The sequence below is a fragment of the Mesoplodon mirus genome, assembly GCF_964341445.2.
Source record: "Mesoplodon mirus genome assembly, chromosome: 4".
NCBI lineage: Eukaryota > Metazoa > Chordata > Mammalia > Artiodactyla > Ziphiidae > Mesoplodon > Mesoplodon mirus.
This window is the reverse complement of record NC_138979.1, coordinates 173,096,730-173,116,673: the sequence shown is the minus strand read 5'-3', so window position 1 is coordinate 173,116,673 and position 19,944 is coordinate 173,096,730. Positions and strand designations below refer to the sequence as shown.

The window sequence follows — 19,944 nt, the reverse complement described above, 5'->3', positions numbered from 1 at the left end:
GTGAGGGAACCCTGTGTTCTTGGCTGTACCTACTTGGCATGGAGTTTCTGTCACTCTAGGCTGAGAGGGACAGGGAGGGAGTGGATCATGGTTTAGTAGATTTTATTGAATAAATGTTTCTATATTTGTTGCATGGCCTTAGGACCATTTCCAGAGACTTTATGGTAATTATTATTTACATAGTTTTCACCAGGTTCACTGGGAGCAGGTTCATGGAGCTCTTCCCATTGCCATTCTGGAAGCAGATTTCTCCTTTATTCATTATTCATTCAGTTTTTTGAACATATTTAAATACCTGATTTAATGTCTTTGTCTAGGAAGTCTAATATCTAATAAGCAATGACTGGGGTTTCTCAGACATAGTTTCTGTCAACTGCTCTTATGCCTGTGTATGGGCCATTCTTTCCTGGTTCTCTGAAAATCTCATAAGGATTTGTTGAAAACTAGACACATTACCTAAATAACATGGAGACTCTGGAGATCAGATTCTTCCTCCTATCTAGCATTTGTGGTTGTTGCTCTTTGTTGTGGTTGTGGTTGTTTATTTGCTTTGTGACTTTCCTGAACAAATTCTGTAGTTTGTAAGCTTTATCATTTGTGGCTACTGAAGCCTCTGCTCAATTATCTTAGTGGTCAGATCATGATTGTACAGATTTCCTTATGTTTGGAACTAGCAAGTGTCCCAGGCTTTGCTGATGGGCTCTGTGTGCACAGTTGGGGCATGCCTCAATACTCAGGCAGGCAGTTTACAACTCTGCCTTAGCTCTTACTTCCTGTTTGAGCAAAGCTCCCAGGTTGACTTGAATTTCCCAGTAAAGCCATCTGGGACCACAATTTTCTCTGTGGGAAACTTTTTAACTACATTTTCAACTTCTTTTACAGATATCGGGCTATTCAGTTTGTCTATGTCTTCTTCAGTGAGCACTGGGTTTTTGTGTCTTCAAAGAAATTTGTCTTTTTAAGTTGTTAAATTTCTGGGCACAAAGTTATTAATATTATTCCCCACTATTCTTTTAATATCTGTATACTCTGTATTGATGTCACCTTTCTTAATGTTCATAATTGCAATTTGTGTTTTCTTTTTATCCTGATTTCCTGATTAGTCTGGCTAGAAGTTTATTCAATTCTATTAATCTTCTCAAAGAGTCAGCTTTTGCTTTCTCAATTATTCTCTCTTGTTTTTCTGGTTTTTGTTTGATTTATCCTTTCAGCTCTATTATTTTCTTTCCTCTGCTTACTTTTTTTAAAAAATTTAATTAATTTTTTTATTGAAATGTAGTCAATTTACAATATTATATTAGCTTCAGATGCACAGCATAGTGATTCAGTATTTTTGTAGATTATGCTCCCTTTAAAATTATTAAAAAATAATGTCTATATTTTCCTGTGTTGTACAGTATATCCTTGCTGCTTATCTATTTTATACATAGTAGTTCGTATCTCTTAATCCCATACGTACCCTATGCTTACTTTGGTTTTAATTTGCTCTTCTTTTCCTAGTATCTTAAGCTAAAGTCTCAAATCCTTTCTTCATTTCTAATCTAGGTGTTCAGTGCTATACATTTTTTTCTAACTACTCTTTTAGTGGCATCCCACAAATTCTGATGTGTTGTGTTTTGCTTTTCATGCAGCTCAAAATTCTTTCTAATTTCACCTTTTATTTTAATTTTTTTCTTTGAGGCATGAATTATTTAGAAATTTGTTATTTAGTTTCTAAATATTATGGAATTTTTCCAGAGATTTTTGTTATTCATTTCTGATTTAGTTTTATTGTGGTCAGAGAACAGACTTTCTGTGACTTGAATCTTTTTGAATTTATGGAGACTTCTTTTATGGCTAAGAATATGGTGTACTTCGGTAAATGTTCCCTGTGCACTTGAAAGGAATATGCATTCCACAATTGCTGGACGCAGTGATCTATAGATGTCAGTCCAGGCAAGTTACTTGGTAGTGTTGTTCAAATCACCTGTGTCTTTGTTGATCTTCTGTCTAGTGGTATATCAGTTATTGAGGAAAGGTATTGAAATCTCTAACTATGATTGTAATTTAAAATTTTCCCACAAAGCCTGTCCCAGAACCTTATATTGTAAGTCCTCTGTGATTGTTGAATCCCCTAAAGTAGGGATGATGTCTCAGACTTCTTTTGATCCCAGCCCATTGTAGTGATTATTTGGAAAAAAATGATGCTGGCAGTGAGATTTGTTATATGTATTTAGCTGACCTCAGTTGTGTATTTGAAGGTTATATATAGGTGAGATGCCTTTTCAGTGAAAATGTCCCAAGATTTACTTTTTTTAAAAATGTATATTACTTGGAAAACAACATAAAAATTAATCTGTGTGCCATCAAATGACTGGAATTCAAAGTTTGAGTCAGTCAAAATGCCATTGAGTTTTACTTTGACTAGGCATACACAATAGACATTCAATAAAGGTTTTTAAGAAAAAAGTCTTTAAAAGTTTGAAATAAACTGTTATTTGTCACCTATTATGTGTCATTTCTGTTAATCTATAGGCATTAAATGTTTGTTTGTTTTTTCCCCCCCAAGATGGCATGTATATCATTTGGATAACTTACATGATTCTTTTTTTTTTCTACTCAGAGTCATAAACATTCCACGTGTATACGGCCACTTCTTCCTTATTTCAATGTTTCACAGCAGTTTGCTACCTTCATTCTTAAGGGTTCTTTTGTAAGTAAATATGTGGAACTTTTATTTTGATTTTGATTTGAGAATTTATATATTTTATCACGGGCTAGCAGTTCTTAAGTGAAGTCTTACATTACAAGTGATTAAGAGTTTGCATATGAATGGGTAAATGCCTTGGTGTCTTATGTCTGCTGACTAGTTTTAGTCAAACATACAGAAGCCACTAGGAGGTAATGCTCTTTGTGGTTTTGAAGAATCCTAACAAAGGTCACTTGCAAGAAAGTTGTTCTTTTTGGTAGAGCATCATTTGTGCAGTTGAGGGAACTTTCAAACATTGATCTTTACAGTACTCTGTACAAAAAAAGAGAGACAAGATTCTTGTTATTTCTACCTATTGTTAGATTTGAATACAGAAATACAGTGCTCTTTCTACTAATCGTGTAAGAATTGTTTTTTAATGCCAGAAAATTCTTAAAAAGCTTTTTACATAGGTATAATAATGAGTATTTTTGAAGCAAAGACACTAAAATCTTTTTGAACATTTGCCAAAAATCTGCAGTATTTTTAGGAAATAAAGTATTTGCTTGAATAATGTCTTCCTACTTTCAAAATGTTTGCTATTTAAGATTTGAGGTGGATCTTTCGGTAAATAGAAATAGAATGCACGTTGTCATTGATTCATTCTTGCTGGTACAGATTTTAGAAATCCTCAAAGAGGAGATGATGAATCACTCAACTATGCTTTCTTTGTGTTTCCTCCTTAGAGTGAAATACCAGAGCTGCAGGTGTGGTATACCAAACTTGGAAAACCATCGGAGAGATTTCTTTTCAAACAACTGGATTCTCTATGGGTAGTTTTAAATAAATTCCTATAGTGTGAGCATTGCAACAGTAAAGGGAACAGAAATTTGATTAATGAATTAATTTTTAATTTCATAACTGATTTTATGGCTGAAGCATAATAGAGGTAATAGGGGCATAACAGTTTGCCCACCCCCCATTCTTTTAAATAGAAGTCCTCTTCAAGGCAGTATGGTTTGGTAGATGTGTTTGTTCTTGGTATTTAGTTCGTCTTGGTGAATGGTACCAACCATCAGTTGATTGCTCAAGTCAGAAATTTGAGTCTCATTTGAGACTGTCATTCCCACTCACCCTTTGTATACCATCAGTGATCAAGTATAAACAATATCACCCACATATTTCTCCTACCCATTCCTTATTTTCCATTCCCACGAATACTGCTTGTTTCAGTGCCTCATTATGTCTCTCTCGGATTTCGGAAACTATTTCTTGTTTTTTCAGTCTCCCGGCCACCCATCACACTACTACCAGAATGATGCGTCTAAATGCAGATCTGATTTTTGTCAGTCCCTGCTCAAATGCCTTAGTGATTTTTCCTATAAGTTCACATTCCTTAGTGTGGCATGTGACCCATGTTATCACCTCATGAGGTAAAAGACTGCTTTCCTTTCTAGATGCATGTCCTACTAAACTGACCTTTCCTCACAGACTAAACATCTTGCATTTTTCAGAGCATGGCATGCCAAGTTAATTACTTCTGTGACTTTGCACATGCTTTTTCTTTGTCCTAGAATGCCTTCTGTTCATATCTTTGTCATCCTTCAAGACTCAGCCCAAGTGTTGCTCCCTCTGAAGCCTTCCCCACCAGTCTTAGGTCATAGCCACCTAGGGATATGTACTTACCTAGTAAACACTTTACCCACTACAGTGGATGCCTCGAGGATTGGGTCACAGCCTTATATACCTTTTTGTCCCAGGTGCCTAGTGTAGAGCTTAGCAAATGGTGGTTTCTCATGAGTAAATGTTTCAAAGAATGAATTGGCCCATGCAAGCACATCACTTCACCTAACTGACACAAATCTGCTACTTTTTATGGTAATTATTAAAGTTCTGTGACTCAACTAGTCAGTATCAGTAATTGAACACCCACTGTATATTAAATTTGAAAAAAGGAATAGTCTCTAATTTTTGCACAACACATTGCTAGAAATAGCATAATAAAACTGATTTTCCCCATAGGAAAAATAATATCATTTGGAGTTCTTCCTAAGCCAGAATATGGTATTAGATATTTCATAGATCTGACCAACAATTTATTAAAGCAAAGGTATGATATAAACCTCTAATATAAAGTAGAAAAAAAGAGCTACTCAGATTTCATAAAGTGGACATAATGTTTAGTGCCTGTGTCAACTATGCAAAGGACTTCAGTGTCTTCAGAGGCCTGCTTTTACCATAGGACACCTATGATGTAGGGAAGGTTTCTCGTAGGTCACTCACTGAGTTTAGAACTTTATAAACATTTTCTCATTTAATCCTCACAATAGCCCTATGAAGTATGTTTTCTTCCCCTCATTTTATAGATGAAGAGATTATGGCTTTATATGCCAAGGTCATAAATGTGACATAAATGTAATTTGTTAATTGAAATACGTATTGAACATGTAATGAGTAAGATTTTTTTTACATAGTAAACGTTTTCTGTGTTTAACAGCTTAGTCAACAGTAAGATTTTATGGATTTTTCTACCTTAGCAAAGTCCTAAAAAATAAATAAGCAGATCTCTTAGTTACATGTATTGAATTATACACAGGCATTAAGGATAGTACAGTCTAATAGAAAAGACAGAGTAATGGAAAGAGATTTGGGGATCATCTAGTCCTTCTTCCTTCTGTGAAAAGAAATTCTTTTAATATCCTTTCTAGAATGTTTAATTGCACAAAGTCTTATAAATAACTTAAGAAAAAAGATTCCAAGGGCCTTGATATTGAGTGTGTCCTTCACAAGTAGTTAGGGAATTCTAAAAGAAATGAGTTTGGCTTATCTTAAGCTTATTATTATAATAATAATTTTTTTTTTTTTTGCGGTACGCGGGCCTCTCACTGTTGTGGCCTCTCCCGTTGCGGAGCACAGGCTCCGGACGCGCAGGATCAGTGGCCATGGCTCACGGGCCTAGCCGCTCTGCGGCATGTGGGATCTTCCCAGACCGGGGCACGAACCCGTGTCCCCTGCATCAGCAGGTGGACTCTCAACCACTGCGCCACCAGGGAAGCCCTTAAGCTTATTTTTTAAAAGCTATTTGACCCAAATGAGATGAGCCAAAGTACTTGGCTTGAACACAGCATCGTTTCTTTCTCAGCTCCTAGACAGCGGTGGCAGCTTCACGCTGAAACTGCAAGAGGACGAGCTGTTTACACTCACCACGCTCACCACCGGCAGCAAAGGCAGTTACCTGCTGCCTCCGAAATCCCAGCCCTTTCCCAGTGTCTATAAGGATGACTTCAATGTCGGTAAGTTTTTGTACTAAAACTTAACTTGGTTTCCAGTTTCAGCAGTAGTGGATAGATTTCTACCTGTCAAACCGGTGCCTGATGGAGTGGTTGTGAGAACCACATTAATTTAGCTCTAAATCTCTATGTGGTAAACGGGAACTAATTTTTGTGTTACTTCAAGATAAATCGCAATTTGAGGGTCCTGTTAGTTTCAGTGCCAGAAAAAATGTAGAGGTTATTGTTGGAATGAAAGTTATACAGATCTTACTCAACTTACGGTGGGGTTAGGTCCTGATAAACCCATCGTAAGTTGAAAATATCATAAGTCAAAAATACCAAACCTCATAACTCAGTCTAGCCTACCTTACATGTGCTCAGAAAACTTACCTGAGCCTACAGTTGGGCAAAATCATCTAACACGAAGCCTAATGAGGTGTGGCATATGTCATGTTGTTTATTGAAGACTGTACTGAAAGTGAAAAGCAAAGTGGTTGTCTGGGTACAGAATGGTTCTGAGTGTATCTGTTGTTCACCCTCGTGATTGCATGGCTGATGGAAGTGTGGCCCACTGCAGCTTGCTGCCACTACCCGGCATCACAGGAGGGCATCCTGATCAAAATTCAGAAGTTGAGGTACAGTTTCTACTGAATGCATACTGCTTTCGTACCTTTGAGAAGCTGAAAACTTGTTAAGTCAGGGCCGTTAAGCAACTTGCCTGGGGAACCGACTGAGCTAGAATCCGAACCCAGGTCTACTTACTCCAGAGCTCATGATCTTTCCTCTTAAGCAGTTGCATGGATTAAGTGTGTAAAGTCTGTAGGTCAAACTGATCACACTGATACTTAATAAAGATGATATAAAAGTCAATAGCTCTTTAGTAGCCTAAACCTTAAACTCTGACTGTTTATAAGTATCATTTACTTATTTAAACCTTTTCAAAAGTATATCAAAGTGTACCAGAAAATATCAGAGAGGAGAGATTCTGTAAGATTTGATACTAAACAAAGAATTTATTGTGTTCTGAACAGATTACCCATTTTTTAGTGAAGCTCCGAATTTTGCTGATCAGACTGGTGTATTTGAATACTTCACGAATGTTGAAGACCCTGGAGAACATCGCTTCACACTGCGCCAGGTTCTCAATCAAAGGCCCATTACTTGGGCTGCTGATGCATTCAACACCATCAGTATTATAGGAGATTACAAATGGTATGTAAAACTGACATCCTTATGTAGATCTGGCTGAAATAACCTTGTAATGTTGTCAGGTACATTCTGAAGCCAGAACTTTTCAACAGTTCTCCTGTCCAAGAACCTAACAGGTGTGTTATAATATCACGGTGGCCATAAACCAACCAATTGTTTTATTGTTTAAGTGTCCTTCCCTCAGATTTGCCCAAATTAATAGTAATTGTTACAGGATCAGATTGATTTTAATATAAAAATTGAGGACTTTGGGACCCAGTTATAATTTAAAATTTATTTCTAAGCAGACTTTGTGATTTGCATGTTGTTTTTAAGTTTTTGTTTTTGCTGGAGAGTTGATTTGTTGAAATGGTGCTGCCACCTGCTGGATCCATACTTGAATTACATTGTTTTAGCTTTTGTGGAAAATCTATTTACCAGGTGACAGTAGATGGCAACAGTAAAAAGCAAATCAGCTTTTAGTTGGCTAGAGAATTCCACTCTTTTATTTAAGCATTTGATAAAGAGAAAAGATGTATTTATTCTTCACTCAAAATATAATGGCCAAAGCAAAACTGAGAAGTCAGTTATGGAATTCCTATGTACTGACTAATTATAACTCTTTTAGGTGTTTCTTTTCTATTTTTTCTTTTAACTAGTATAATGCTACTGTGAAACATGAAACACAAGCATTTCAGGCTTAGTGATAGTAACTATTAATGTCAAGTCACCAAATAGCTTGGAAATTGGGCAGGGAAAGGAAGATAATTTGGAAAAGAGCTTTGAATTGTTTATCTGTAGAATGCTGCAGAAAGTCTCTCTCTGTATTGCCTTACTCCCTGTTATAAATCCCAATTCTAGTCCCAAACTCAGATAGTAAGTATTAAGAAACTCCTATCCAGAGTTTCTAGAACCCTTACAGCTCCTTGGAGAGTTATTGGGGGTAAAGAATTCTTGCCTAATTTAGAATAACTTCAATGGCTTATCTTTTTATACAACAGAAATACTGTTTATCCCAACATCTCTGTATCACACACTTTATCTGGACATTCTGGTCATGTCAGCGGGGTTTGTGATTTCGTCATTTGTTACTGATGGTCTTACAGTAAGACAGGTGGCTGCGTTTAAATGTGTAAGGGATGGGCCCTGTTATTTTGATCACCATAGAAAACCTTTAAGTTTCTGTGACAACCCATATCCCCCACGCTCATGACCACTACATAGGGCTCTCTCTGAACCCCAAATCTGTTGTTTCTGGCTGGGACTCCAGGAAAACTGAGAGACTCTTTCATTGTAGTAGAGAGATGACGTAGAGCACCATCTACAGATTAAACAAAGCTCTTCATACCTTTGAAGGTTTCGCAGTATTTAAATAGCAGTATGCAATCTGTACTACTGCAGTGTGTAAGGAGGTGAAGAGGAGGATGGGGGAAAGTGGGGAGAGAAGGAAGGAGTGACATATTCTGAAAGAAAAAGAACCAGGAAATGGCAACTATGCATGTCAAGAAAGGACTGTTTTTGTCTTTCTTAAGCCCTACTTTCATCATGTTCTTTCACTGCTCAAGAATATGCAGTGGGGCTTCCCTGGTGGCGCAGTGGTTGAGAGTCCGCCTGCCGATGCAGAGGACACGAGTTCGTGCCCCGGTCCGGGAAGATCCCACATGCCGTGGAGCGGCTGGGCCCGTGAGCCATGGCCGCTGGGCCTGCACGTCCGGAGCCTGTGCTCCGCAACGGGAGAAGCCACAACAGTGAGAGGCCCGCATACTGGAAAAAAAACAACAAAACAACAAAAAAACAATATGCAGTGACTCTTTCCGGCTTCCGAACCAGATCTGCACTTCTATGCCTGACTTCCAAGATCTTTTAAAATTTGGTCTCATCCTATTTATTTTGTGTTATTATCCTATCCTGGATTCAAGGGAGCCAGATCTGTTTAGAGATGTACACACATCCCATGTCCATTTCTGTTCTCTGGCTGTGCTGCCCATTTATTGCAGGGAAAGGAGGGAATGAAAACTGGGTAACACTAAACACTGGTATGAGCTTCCCATAGCTACCTTTTGGCAAAGGTAGCATCCTCTTTACCTTATAGACTGGGAAACTGAGGCTTCGGGGTAAGATTTGTTCAAGATCCCATACTTTTAAATTCCAGAACCAGGGCAAGAGGCCAGGTCTGTTTGGTGCTGTAGCCCATGCTCTTGGACTGTACCTCACAGCCTTGTTTTAATCATTGTCTTCTTCCTGAGAGTAGGAAAGGGAAAGTTAGTAAGTTAGTGGAGTTTATCCATAGTGCTGTTCTAGTAAGTCAGCTCTACGTGTGCACAGTGCCATCGGTTCTTAGAACTGTGTTTAGGACAGACCTTCTCTCATATTTAGATTTAGTTAAGTGTCAGCACAGTAATTTGACTATAAATAGTAGACTTTACCAAAGCTGTTAAAGACTGCCATCTTGTTAGTAAGCTTTGGTTGGGATCTGAGGACAATCACAAAATTATCTTTCACTGCACAGACCTGAATTCTGCATGCTTTTGATCAAATTTGCTTAACTATGTTGGCTGGTTTTTGTTCTCTCAGCACTTCCAAGAGATTATGGCTGTGGAAGACTAAACCAAACTTTTATTCTATTTTATTCATTGTCTGTAAAATTGCCTGTAAGTTGTGATGCAAGAATCACTTATTCTGGACTGTAAGGTATAAAAGGAAAACATTTGATCTTCTCTCACTCTAACTCTAAATAGAATAAGTTTTTGGTGCTGGCGGGATCTGTAGCACTTTAAAACTTCTGATGAGCCAGCAGGGAGGTAAGGGATGTAAGGAACAAGCTGATCCTTGTTGGTTTCATGCTGGTGATAATGTACAGAGAGAAAAACTCCCTCTGCTGTGGGAGGACATACAAGAGAGACTGGGCTTTAGTTACTTAGCATTTGATTTTCCCGTAAAGTAGCCCAGCTTTGATTAAATGATTAAATGTAGATCTTCCTGATTGTTGGGTACCTGCTGTAGGTGCTTCTTTTTTATGTTTTCCTTTACAAGGTAAAATTTCACTGTGCAAAATTCACTGACAGGAAACTCTGAGAAATGTAAAAGTCACATAATTCTGGATCCAATTCCTCCCCATTTCCAAAATATATTTCTTGGCATTCTTAGTTTTATTTTAGATAAATTGCTTGCTTTATTACTTGACTGGGTGCAAGCTTTCTAATTCTTTTCCATTTGCACTTAGAATTTGAGTGGGAGGGGAATTATTTTCAGAGGTCGTATTAGATTGGGGTGGTTATATCATTGCAGAAGGAATCCAGTAGCATTTATTTGTAAAAGGAAGCCTGGAGGAGATCTCATTGTTAAAGCTCTGGTAGTTCCTGGTTGGCTGAACCTTTCTCATCCTTTGATCTCCTGTCAGTGATACCAAAACCAGGGTTTTACTGCCTCTGCACAGACGTAGGTACTCTGTAGGGGAGAACGGTCCTCCAAGTGAGATTCCTGGACCAGAAGCATCAGCATCACCTGGCAATTTGTTAGACATGCACACTCAAGGGGCCCACCCTAGACCTACTGAATCGGACCCTGAGGAGTGGGGCCTGCAGACTGAACTGAATAAGCCCTCCAGGGTGATTTCAATACTGCTCAAGTGTGAAAAGCCCTACTGTAGAGTCAATGTAGAGTTGACTGTGTCTCGTTAGGGTTAAATGTAAAAATTAGCCTCAAAGCAGCTTTTGTTCTCCTAGAGGTTCCTAGCAGTCTCCACTGCTTCTCTTTGCTGATGGAAATGTAATAAATCTTTTTGTTCAGAATGATGTGGAAACTTATCTTTTACGTATTCCTAGAAAAAAATGGCTTCTTCTTATATTTTTAGAATGAGAAGTTATTTTATTATAGAAAGATAAGAAATATATATATATATATATTTTTTTTTTTTTTTTTTTTTTGCGGTACGCGGGCCTCTCATTGTTGTGGCCTCTCCCGTTGCAGAGCACAGGCTCCGGACACGCAGGCTCTGCGGCCATGGCTCACGGGCCCAGCTGCTCCGCGGCATGTGGGATCCTCCCGGACCGGGGCACGAACCCGTGTCCCCTGCATCGGCAGGCGGACTCTCAACCACTGCGCCACCAGGGAAACCCCAGGAAATATATTCTTAAGAAGCTTGAAAACAGTAAATATTATTTTCCAATAGTAAGTCATTAAAAGAGGCAATGAAATGACTTGACTTCGTCATGTAAAACTTGAAACCATCATCAATGAAGCCCATCCCTGGTATAAGTGTGGACTTAGCAAATCACATACCTTGATTAGAAGTTTGGAAGCATGTGACTTCGAAAAGAGCCATTTGTGCTACATTTGAAATGACATAATTAAAAGCACTAACACTTTGATTTTGCAGGTCCAATTTGACTATAAAGTGTGATGTGTACCTAGAGACCCCTGAGAAGGGAGGTGTGTTCATTGCTGGAAGAGTGAATAAAGGTGGTATTTTGATTAGAAGTTCCAGGGGAGTTTTCTTCTGGGTTTTTGCAAATGGAACCTACAGAGTTACAGGTGATCTAGGTAAGTGGCTTCTTCTATAGCACATGGTTACTATGTGATATGTTGCTATATCTGTCTGTTACTTATGGAAGTAATGAAGGAGCTTTATACCTCATCGTGTTCGAACATCTAATTGAGAAGAAATTCAACATGTGTAAGCAAACGCCAAATGATTCAAAATTATAGTGTTAATTAGTACAGACAGAGGCAGCTCAGTGAAAGAGAAAATTGTGCAAAGCTTTTTGGCTATTGTAGAGTTGAGCTAGGCTGTCAGAGTAGGATTACCAGAGATTGGGGTGTGGTGGTAGTAGTAGGGAGAGCATACTCAGGAAACAGTATAAATAAAAGCAAGACTCTAAGAATGTTGCTGGTGTGCTTATGGAAATACAAAAGGAAGGATTGATTTGCTTAAGATGGAGAATTCCTATTTCCTAATGTAGTCAATAACTTGAAAACAGCTGGACTTTTCTCATTCATCTCAACAGTCCTTGTCTTATGTAGAATAGTATTTTATCCAGAATAGGTGCTTAGGATCCGTTCAAGTTGAATTCCATCCACTTCACTTTGGTTTGGGTACACACCGCTCTGTTGAAACTAGACCTTATTGGTGGTGACTCTTCTTAATTCATAGTCTCTTGACTTTCGTCCTGCATTAATAAAAAATCTTCTCTCTTATAGTTTGTTCCCCTTTGCCTCTTCCTAAGGTGGAAAGGGCTCCAATAATAAAATAAAAATTAAAGAGGGAGTGGGTAATGAGGACATTAGAATAGGAATTGCATAATCATAGCATGACTGATCTGGAAGATACCTTGCATTTTCCAATCCAAAAGAGAGTGCCTGAGAGGTTAATTGCTTTACCCAAGGTCTCAAAATGAGGTAGTAGCAGAATTGGAACTAGGGATTTAAATCTCTGACTTCAGTCCCCACTGCTCTGTGTCTTAAACTGCCCACTGGACATCTCATCCTGGCTTTCTCTCAGGCATTCCAATATAATATATTCAAAAATTAGCTTATTATTTTCTCTCTAATTCTCAGCGAATGCTATTACCATGTAGCCAGGTACACTAGCTGGAAATCTTATGGTAGGTTTTGACTATTCCTCCTTATCCTCTGTATTCAATCCAATCAGGTGTACATGCAGACCTGAACTATACACGCTAATGCGTCGTTGTACCCTGCTTGGTTTGTAAGTTTATTTTGCTCGTTCTCTTGTGAGCTCACATGTGGCTCAGAGTAGGATCTCTCTGCGTGCTGTATGGATGCCTGAATGAAGGATGTTTTGTTTTAAATCAATTGTAGGTATGGAAATGTCGATCTTTATTAAGGCTGACTTTACTACATACAAATGCACCTAAGAACCCCCACTGAGTTATGGGATTCTGTGATTTAGATTTTAAAAATACATCAGCTGGGATAATCTCTTTGTGTTACAGCTGGATGGATCATATATACTTCAGGACATGCTGACGTTACAGCAAAAAAATGGTATACACTCACTTTAACTATTAATGTAAGTATTGCTGATCAGAAGCCTGAGGTAAAAATATTCTTTTTTTGTGCTTTTCTAACGTTTTCTGTTATCAAAGGGGGAAAGTATGATAAATAGTGGAAAATAGGCAGAGAGTCTTCCGTGATACCAGCAAACCACCCGTCCCTGGGATGATAGCGTGTGTCTGGGTAAACCCACCTGAGAACCATCAGCAGCTGACTTTATCACCCCCAGTATTTTTTTTTCTTTTATTTTGTTTTTGTTTTTTGAACTCAGGAGTAATTGGCAGAGTCAATAATTGAACTATTTTTTTTTCAAGTTTCTTAAACCAAGATTCTTATTGGAGCTAATAGGTATAAGCAAAGTCACATAAATTTATTTTTTGATGGTTAAGAATGATTTGGTTTTTAGCTATAAGCACACTTTTTTAGAAGTTAGCTTCCATGACTCTTTGTCAGAGATGATACCAGATTGACGGTAGTATCATGGAAATCTAAAAATATTTGTCAAAATTATTGGTTGATCATGAGTTATTGATTGACATGCTTCCAAGGGATGCTGTGTAGAGAACTTCTTCTGTATAATATACTGCTCTCTGCCAAGACAGTCCTGTCATAATTTTGTTTAGGTTACAATAGAGATAAAAAATGGAATTCAAATAACTTTTGGAACTTGTTCTCTTCTCTTACTCAACCACCAAAAGTGACAGTACTAATTTTTCTGGCAGTAACAATATGTACTGAAAATCCAGTTTGGGTGTAACGCAGCTTATATAACTATAACCACACTTGATGGGTGTAACCTCGTTCCTAGTTCATCCCTTTTGCAGCGAACTGAGGCAGTAAGGGCTGGCTTACCTGCACATGGAGGGGAGGCATCTTTTATGTGCCTTTGGTGTGAGGTGGTTCCTGCTGGAACAAATAACAGTACACATGTGCTGTTATTTGCTTAGGCAGATACTAGGTCTTGGAATTGGATTTAAAATTTTAACAGATCCTGCCCCTATTGCTAGCCAAAATATATCAATTTTTGTAGCAGTTATAATAATATTTGATATTACTGATTTTAATGATTTTTTCAAATTAATAGACATGATTTTCATTTCCTTGATAATTAGGGAGGTTGCACATCTTACTATGTTTATTGGCTGTTTGTGTTTTTTCTTCTCTGAAGTTACCCATTCACACTCTTTCCTCATTTTCCTATTGTGTTGTCTTTTTCGGATGGATTTGTATGAATTTATTCTATATTCTGGGTAGTAACTCGTTGTCTGTTATATATGTCACAAATATTTGCTTCTATTCTGTCACATGTATTTCAATTTGCTTATGGTATGTTTCGTGAATAGAAGTTTTAAATTTTGCTACTGTCATGTATTTCACTTTTGTTCATTGCTTTTATGTTTTATTTAAGAAGGCCTTCCCCTTTCTCAAGGTCAGGAACATTTTTTCCCCAAAACCAAACAAAGTTTAGGATTTTTTTTTAATGTTTAAGTCTTTAATCCATCTGGAATGTATTTGTGGTTCATAAGGAGAAGAGCCCAACATAATTTTTTAAAAACAAGTGGATAGCCATCATATTTATTACATAGACTGTCCTTTTGCCCATGATTTAAAAGCCATGTTTTCGACATAACAAATCATCATGTGTACATAGGCTTATTTCTGAGCTCTTTTCTGTTTAATTGCTTTGTTTGTTATTATCCAATATCACACCTTAAATTGTGTTTACCTTCTAAAATCTTTGGTTACATGGTTTACTTCCTTCAGAGTTCCTTCCTGACCAGTTTATATAAGATAGCACCCCATCTCACTCTGTGCCCCTCTTCTCTTCCTTAATTTTTCTCTGAAGCTCTTGTTAACCTCCTGACATCTTACATGTTCTGTTGATTGCTGTGTGTTTGTTCTGCTCCTTTCACTAAAACCAAGCTTCTTTAATGACAGGCATCTGTTTTATTCACTGCTGGCTCTCTGGCACCTAGAAAAGTGCCTGGTGCACACACAGTCAGAGCAAGAGCCCTTGTAGAATGAATGAGTGGATATCCGGTGAGGCAAGTTCCTCATTATTTCTTTTTAAAAATTACTTTTGCTATTTCAATACTATATTTACTCTTCTATTTGAATTTTTTTTTTTTTTTTTTTTTTTTTGCAGTACGCGGGCCTCTCACTGTTGTGGCCTTTCCCGTTGCGGAGCACAGGCTCTGGACGCGCAGGAACAGCGGCCATGGCTCACGGGCCCAGCCGCTCCGTGGCATGTGGGATCTTCCCGTACTGGGGCACGAACCCGTGTCCCCTGCATCGGCAGGCGGACTGTCAACCACTGCGCCACTTGGGAAGCCCCGCCTATTTGAATTTTTAAAACATATTTTCAATTCCATGAAAAATGCTGCTAGTATCACACTGAATTCATACATCAATTTGGGCAAAAATAATATATTCTTTTAGAATAATGTGTTTCCAGGGACTTCCCTGGTGGTCCAGTGGTTAAGACTTCACCTTCCAATGTTGGGGGTATGGGTTTGATCCCTGTTTGGGGAGCTGGGATCCCACATGCCTTGTGGCCAAAACATACGATAGAAGCAATATTATAACAAATTCAGTAAAGACTTTTTTTCTAAAAAAAAAAGAATAGTGTGTTTCCCCATTCAAGAACATGGTAACAAGGACATGCTGCATCTCACCATTTATTAAGATCTCCCACTATGTCCTTCAGTTTTATTTTTGTAGTTCTTCCACATTACTTGTTAGGCTTATTTTTAGTAATTTTATGAATTTTTTGAAATTTTGAATAGGATTTAAAAAGGTAAATTTCCTTAATTTTATTAGCTATTTTGCATACATGTTTAAAAAAAAGGGCTTATTGAAAACACCTGCCTCCTTCCTCACTGCTGTTCCTGCCGCCTCACCCCATTCTTTGTTCTGCTCCTCTGACACAGCCACTTTGAACTATTTCAGCTGTTTTCTTCTGGTGTGTCTCTTATATAATGTGATTTACTACTTTTAGAAGTTAGCTCCAGTCTTGCTACTGGGATGGGCGGGGATATTGCTGACTTAAACCTGCTCCACCCCCTACCCCATTATTTCTTGTTCCACCAACTCTGGGCACATAATCCAGAACGGTCTCTGAGGCACCTGTCATCACATCAACCTGTTTTAATTCTTCACAGGCCACTTATCGCTTAGCTCTTAGGTATCGTGTGTGTTTGTGTGTCTCCTTCTACTAGAATGTAAGCTGTATAAGAGCAGGGACCTTGTTTTTCTTGTTCATCCTAAATTCCCAGTGACTTAAGCAACATTTGACATACAAATATTTGTTGCATAAATGAAAAACAAAACAAAACCACATCTTTTACGATGTTCATTTTCCAAATTACTGCTAATATGAGGAGTTTATGATTTTGAAATTGGCCATTTTTGAATTCTTCTCAGCACACATCAGATGCTTTATCTTAGCGCTGTTGCATGGGGGTTAGAATGATAAACTTTGAAGTGTATTAATAGTCACTTGCAGATATTTTATGTTGCTCCGCTTCTGTTTTACCATCATAATCTCCAGAAGACATACCCTTATGCAGATTGAATGGTATCATATATAAATATATATATATATATATATGAAAGTTTGGTACAGTACCCAATAGGTGGTGAGCACTTTAATGAGTCAAGTTAATATTCTTCGGAGTAGGTGTGTTAGGAACAAGACAGGTCAGCATTCATATTTCCTTACTGATATATGCTGAGACTTCCAGCAAGTTATTTCACGTTTTTGAGCCTCTGTTTCCTTCTCTGTAAAATGGAGGTAGGCTCTGTAGGTTGTTTTAGAGTTAGATGTTTTTTATTTTTCATTCGACACATTTTTATTAAGCATCTGTTACATGCACTGTTCTAAGTACTGGGGATACATCAGTGAACAAGCCAGACAAGGTTCCAGCTCTCTCAGAGCCTGTATTCTTCGAGGACAGGGATTATTAAACTTTTTTTTTCTTTAAAGAGCCAAAGAGTAAATATTTTAGGCCTTGTAAGCCCTATGGTCTACGTTGCAGTTGTTCAGCTCTGCTTTTGTAGTGAGAAAGGAGCCGTAGACTATAGGTAGCTGAATGGGGGTGCCTGTGTGCCAATAACATTTAATTTATAAAAAGAGGTGGCTGGCCTGTGGGCCATGGTTGGCTCACTGCTGCTCCAAATAAACAAATAAATAAAATTATGAAGGAAAAATGAGATAATGAGTTAAAGTAGCTTCCCTGCCAGATTCTCTAGCTAGAGAGGTCAAGGAAGGCCTCTTAAAGTGGGTGATGTTTGAGCTGAGAGCTGAGTGGTGGGAAGAGCAGTCTGAGTACAGGGCACTGCTGTGACTGGCCTTGTGTGAGGAGCTGCCAGAGGATAGGTTGGCTGACACCTGGGGGGCGAGGGGCAGGGGGAGGATGAGCTTTAGTGCTGAATATAATTGGTGTACATAAGCTCCTTGACTCAGTGTTAATATTCACTATCCCCTAAGTGGCAGAAGATGTTCAATAAGCTCTTCTAGAGCTAAAGGTAGCTGTGCAGGTGCTGTAGTAACAGAAATGTATGTGGCTCTGAACGTGGAGTTGGGCAACTCAAACTCAAGTCCTAGCGTTGCTGGTAAATCTGTGACTTTGATTTTTAGTCTCATTAAGTCACTGTGTCTCCATGCATGAAATAAAATAAGTAAATGAAGGCCCATTCCATTATAATTTTATGACTTAAGAGCAGATTTTATTTTGATCCTTGGCTTAGTGCTTTGGATCTTTTGCTCTTCACCCTTTGAAATTAGCTAGTTTTAAATGTAGCTGGAATGAGTGTGTTGTGGATATATGCTCATAAGCATGCTATAATAATGATGATAAGAGCTGTGTGCCAGACACTTAGCTAAGTAGGAATGGCAGCTGTCTGAGGAGGACATTATTTTTATCTTTCTCTGTCAGTGACTAGGAAGTTGTTCCTGTGGATATTTCTCTTCTTTCATCCACTCAACCCCCCGCCTCTCCCCAGTCATCAGTTTAACTGATGGTTACTGTTTTTCTAACTTAAGGGCAGGCTCTTGATATAACTTTGAAGTGGTATTCTGTACATGAGGATAAAACAATAAAACGAAGGTTAATTACCCCTCTCCCAGCTGGGCTGAGGCTCCTTAATGAAGACCTTAAATAAACATTTTGAGGGACTTCCCTGGTGGCGCAATGGTTAAGACTGCGCTTCCAGTGCAGGGGGCCTGGCTTCGATCCCTGGTCGAGGAACTGGATCCCACATGCATGCTGCAACTAAGAGTTCACATGCCACAACTAAGGAGCAGGCGAGCCACAACTAACACTTGGTGCAACCAAATGAATGAATGAATGAATGAATGAATAAATAAATAAATAAGAAAAGCCTTTAAAATAAATAAATAAATAAATAAAACACTTTGACCCCAGCAGTCCTGTCTGAAGAGCTGGTGGCTGTAAGCTGTCAATACAATGCATGTACATGCCACTACGTGTAAATGACAATTTTTTTTTTATTTTAGTGAACTTTTATCTAAAATTTTATCATAATGTTATGAAAAGTGTTACATTTCTGCAAGTTTTACAGCATTTTGGTGGAGTACAAGGAAATATTGAGGTATTCTTGTACCTTGGACACTGTTTATATAAATAGATAAGAATTTCCTTTGAGAAAATTTTTTCTGTATTTCAAACTTTTGCTCAAACTTGTGGACTCATTTTGCTGCGGTAAATCTTAAGTGAGAAGGATATTTGTTGCACTAAGAAACAGACTTCAGAGGATCAGTTTCACGTGTCTTTAAGAGATGTGTTTCTCCCCACTCCAGGGTGGTTTCTCTTCTGGCACGCTGAATGGCAAGCCTCTCTGGAAAAACGTCTCTGTCAACTTCCCAAAGAATGGCTGGGCCGCGATTGGAACTCACTCCTTTGAATTTGCACAGTTTGACAACTTTCGTGTGGAAGCCATACACTAATACAGAGTGCCATAGAACACTCTCTGGATTTTCTTTCTTTTTGGTTTTGGTTCAGAGCCATTTCTGGTTTTGATGGATCAATATAGGAGCCTTTTGGAAGCTACAAATAATGGAGAGTAAATGCGGAGAAAAATATATTTTTCCTTGATCATCTTGAAGATTTTTTTTTTAGAATTCCAAGGGGAAACAGATGAGCCTTTAATATGACCTGATACGTCCTGTAGATAGGACACTAGGTACGTTGGTCCCATCCTGCAGAGTGGTTTGGGTGCTCAGACCTCGAAGCCTTGTGTTAATGCTGAGGTAGCTCTCGTCATCTTATTTGCACGTGATCATGGAGATGGCAAGGACCTGATCATCACTGTGATGCATCTATTCATGCTGACTGTGTATCTAGTGAGCTGGTGTCCTCGTCGTGGGTAATGCTGCTGTAACAGGAAGCTGAAGAACACTGGAAATACTGCTTTTTTGTTGTTGTTGTTGTTCGTATTACCTTTATTTTATTTTTATTAAAAAAATTTTTTTAACGTCTTTATTGGAGTATAATTGCTTAACAATGGTGTGTTAGTTTCTGCTTTATAACAAAGTGAATCAGCTGTACATATACATATATCCCCATATCTCTTCCCTCTTGCGTCTCCCTCCTTCCCACCCTCCCTATCCCACCCCTCTAGGTGGTCACAAAGCACCGAGCTGATCTCCCTGTGCTATGCGGCTGCTTCCCACTAGCTATCTATTTTACATTTGGTAGTGTATATATATCAATGCTACTCTCTCACTTTGTCCCAGCTTACCCTTCCCCCTCCCCATATCCTCAAGTCCATTCTCTAGTA

General features: G+C 38.4%; 1 protein-coding gene across 2 annotated transcripts in view; it reads left to right on the top strand.

Moving 5' to 3' along the window:
• Positions 1 to 19,642, top strand: part of GALC (galactosylceramidase) — a 59,296-nt gene extending 39,654 nt beyond the window's left edge. For both annotated transcript variants that reach the window (XM_082618665.1, XM_082618666.1), the window contains 7 exons: positions 2,603 to 2,692; positions 3,415 to 3,501; positions 5,811 to 5,961; positions 6,972 to 7,152; positions 11,507 to 11,670; positions 13,083 to 13,159; positions 18,965 to 19,642. In XM_082618665.1, coding sequence (XP_082474791.1) covers positions 2,603 to 2,692; positions 3,415 to 3,501; positions 5,811 to 5,961; positions 6,972 to 7,152; positions 11,507 to 11,670; positions 13,083 to 13,159; positions 18,965 to 19,111 — 897 coding nt within the window. In that variant the 3' untranslated portion in view covers positions 19,112 to 19,642. The remainder of the gene's footprint in view (positions 1 to 2,602; positions 2,693 to 3,414; positions 3,502 to 5,810; positions 5,962 to 6,971; positions 7,153 to 11,506; positions 11,671 to 13,082; positions 13,160 to 18,964) is intronic.
• The last annotated feature ends 302 nt before the right edge of the window (positions 19,643 to 19,944 follow it).